General features: G+C 32.1%; 1 protein-coding gene across 4 annotated transcripts in view; it reads right to left on the bottom strand.

Moving 5' to 3' along the window:
- The window catches only part of LOC119582317 (ubiquitin-conjugating enzyme E2 Q2-like), an 80,501-nt gene that overhangs the window by 9,076 nt on the left and 68,925 nt on the right, over positions 1–2,500 (bottom strand). Inside the window, exons 4-7 of one of the 4 annotated variants that reach the window (XM_037930535.1) lie at positions 2,440–2,500; positions 1,995–2,146; positions 1,566–1,673; positions 1,295–1,417 (exon numbers count right to left, since the gene is read on the bottom strand). The exon at positions 2,440–2,500 is cut by the window's right edge and continues 204 nt beyond it. In XM_037930535.1, coding sequence (XP_037786463.1) covers positions 1,295–1,417; positions 1,566–1,673; positions 1,995–2,146; positions 2,440–2,500 — 444 coding nt within the window. The remainder of the gene's footprint in view (positions 1–1,294; positions 1,418–1,565; positions 1,674–1,994; positions 2,147–2,439) is intronic. The other 3 variants (XM_037930549.1, XM_037930541.1, XM_037930557.1) reach the window with 3 other exon arrangements.

The raw sequence follows: 2,500 nt of genomic DNA, 5'->3' as shown, positions 1-2,500 counted from the left end.
CTTTATGATTAGCAGTATCATCACATCACCATCATTATTATTATCATTACTATCCTCATCATTATCATTATTATCACTAGAACTATTACTATTCCTATCACTATCATTATCATTATAAAGAACAATAAATACACAATATAAATAATAAATAACACCAAATAATATCAATTATGTCAAATAACAATATTAGTAATAAACAATAATATGATTTAAAAATATATTAAAAAATAACAGTTAGAATAATAATAATAACAACAGTATCTAACAACGATAATGATGATAATTATAATTTTAATTACAATTACAATTACAATATTAATAATAATATAGTAATAGTAATAATAATAATAATAATAATAATAATAATACCTACTATCATTATATCATAGTAATTATCACTACTGTCATTATTATTACCACAATTACTATTCTCGTAATAATCACTATCATTATCATCATTATCATAAAAAAGTTGATACAGCATGTATATGCCACCAACTGGTTATTCAACAGGAGACTCACAGCCTACATTTTTAAGGTTGAAAGAATTATGAAGGAAACTATTTTGGAATCTTATCATTTCTTTTAAATGAAATTCTAGACATTAACTGGGCCCACTGGTTAAATATCACAGCTCGATGTGTAGTGAAACTGTTGTCTTGTGTGGGTCAACTTACTTTCTCATACAGTTTTCCAACTCACCTCTCATTTCATTACAATTCACTCCATTTTTTCCTCCTTCTAAATTGTTTGCTGTCTATTTAACAATACATGCACAAAAGGTACTGCACACACAGTATAAATATTGCAAAACAAATTGTCATGAACAAAAATCAAGACAACAATATCCACAATTATCACAGTTTTCACATAAGCCTCTATTTACTTTTTTTATATATAACATAATGAGGTTGCATACCAGTATGAAAATGTTATAAATATATTCAGCTACATCTACTCTCCTTTCTCTTCTGAGAAGGTATATAGCTCTTCTATAAAATAAAAAACTACAGGGAAATTAGTCAAGACTTCATCTCACAAATAAATATGGATCAAAGAATTTTACTTGGTATTATTTGATTTCAATTAAGAAAAGACAAATATATAGAAAGATGAGTTAATAATACTCTTTACTCAAGAACCAAATATACCTGTGAAGACTGAATATCAGAAATGTATGGTAATATGCTTTGATGTTTATAATATAGTATCATGAAATACTAAACAAAGTACTTCTGTTCTAAAACAAAAACTTTTACCTTTTCTGTCACATGAGCAGACTTGAGATACTTACTGGGATACTTACGCTAACTTTGCCAGCTTTATTTGCCCCAAATTGGATTCTTGCTTTACCCTTAACCAATGTTGCGGCTATTTGCATGATAACGGCCTCAATTGTGTACGCTGAACTCCATCCCTGCAACAACCACAAGACAAAATAATATCCATAATTTTACCATATATTACACTGTACATTCTTTAAAAATTATTTCAATACTGCTAATGATCTAATTTCTCAACAATGTTCAAATTCAACTGCAACAGAAACAGCATGACCAGCTTACCTGCTTGGTGAGAAGCTCCATACAAATGGCACCACCAACCAGCACGTAGCCCCCACTAATCACCGGATGAACAACCCGCACAAATGGAGGCTCAAAGGGGTACATCTCCTGAAAGATATCCAAATACTCTAATACTGTCTCTACACGTAGATATCATATATACTGTAAATGCCAGTGATTGTGTGTGTGTGATTGTGTGAGTGTGAATGTGTGTAAGTGTGAACGTGCGTGAATGTGAATGTACATGAATATATGTTGCGTGTGTGGGTGGGCGTGTGCGTGGGCGTGTGCGTGTGTGAGTGAGTGAGTGAATACAAAGATTATTTTTCTTTAAAAAACCAAGTGTAGTACTACATAAACACCTGTATCAATATACACCACCAGTGTATATTTTCACTTATGTTTAAAAAGAAACACTAACTACCTCACCTTAAAATGGAAGTTGAATAGTATGTGGTCTGTTCCCTCCTTCTCCTTGAGCAGCACCAGGTCATTGTGGAGTGGTGAATCGGAGTCCACTATCAGAAGTTTGACATTCCATTCATAAAGACTGTCATTTACTAACTCCACACTGTATACTCCTGAAAGGACCATTTTATCTTTTTAATCATTAACCAGAGGCAAACTAGTTGTTTATTTATTTAAAATCCAATCATACCTACATTAACAACATGCAACTGGGGAAAATGCATAAAAAATGGAGAAAATGCTCTGCTCTTTCAACCAAGAAAGCAGGTACTGACATGCATTTCTGTAAATATCAACATCAAATATGGCAGAATAACTAAGAACAGTACTATCTAAAAGATTTAAAAGAATATACATCTAAATTAAACTACTGTTTACGGTCCTTTGGGGGGAGGGGGGATCTTACCTTTTTTGAAGCTATCTGAGCGGTATATATCCCTGAGCTCCTTCATGAGGCGATCTGTGGC

Source organism: Penaeus monodon, chromosome 2 (assembly GCF_015228065.2).
Source record: "Penaeus monodon isolate SGIC_2016 chromosome 2, NSTDA_Pmon_1, whole genome shotgun sequence".
In the NCBI taxonomy this organism is placed as follows: domain Eukaryota; kingdom Metazoa; phylum Arthropoda; class Malacostraca; order Decapoda; family Penaeidae; genus Penaeus; species Penaeus monodon.
Note: the sequence above shows the minus strand (reverse complement) of the source record. Positions and strands in the feature narration are given on the sequence as shown.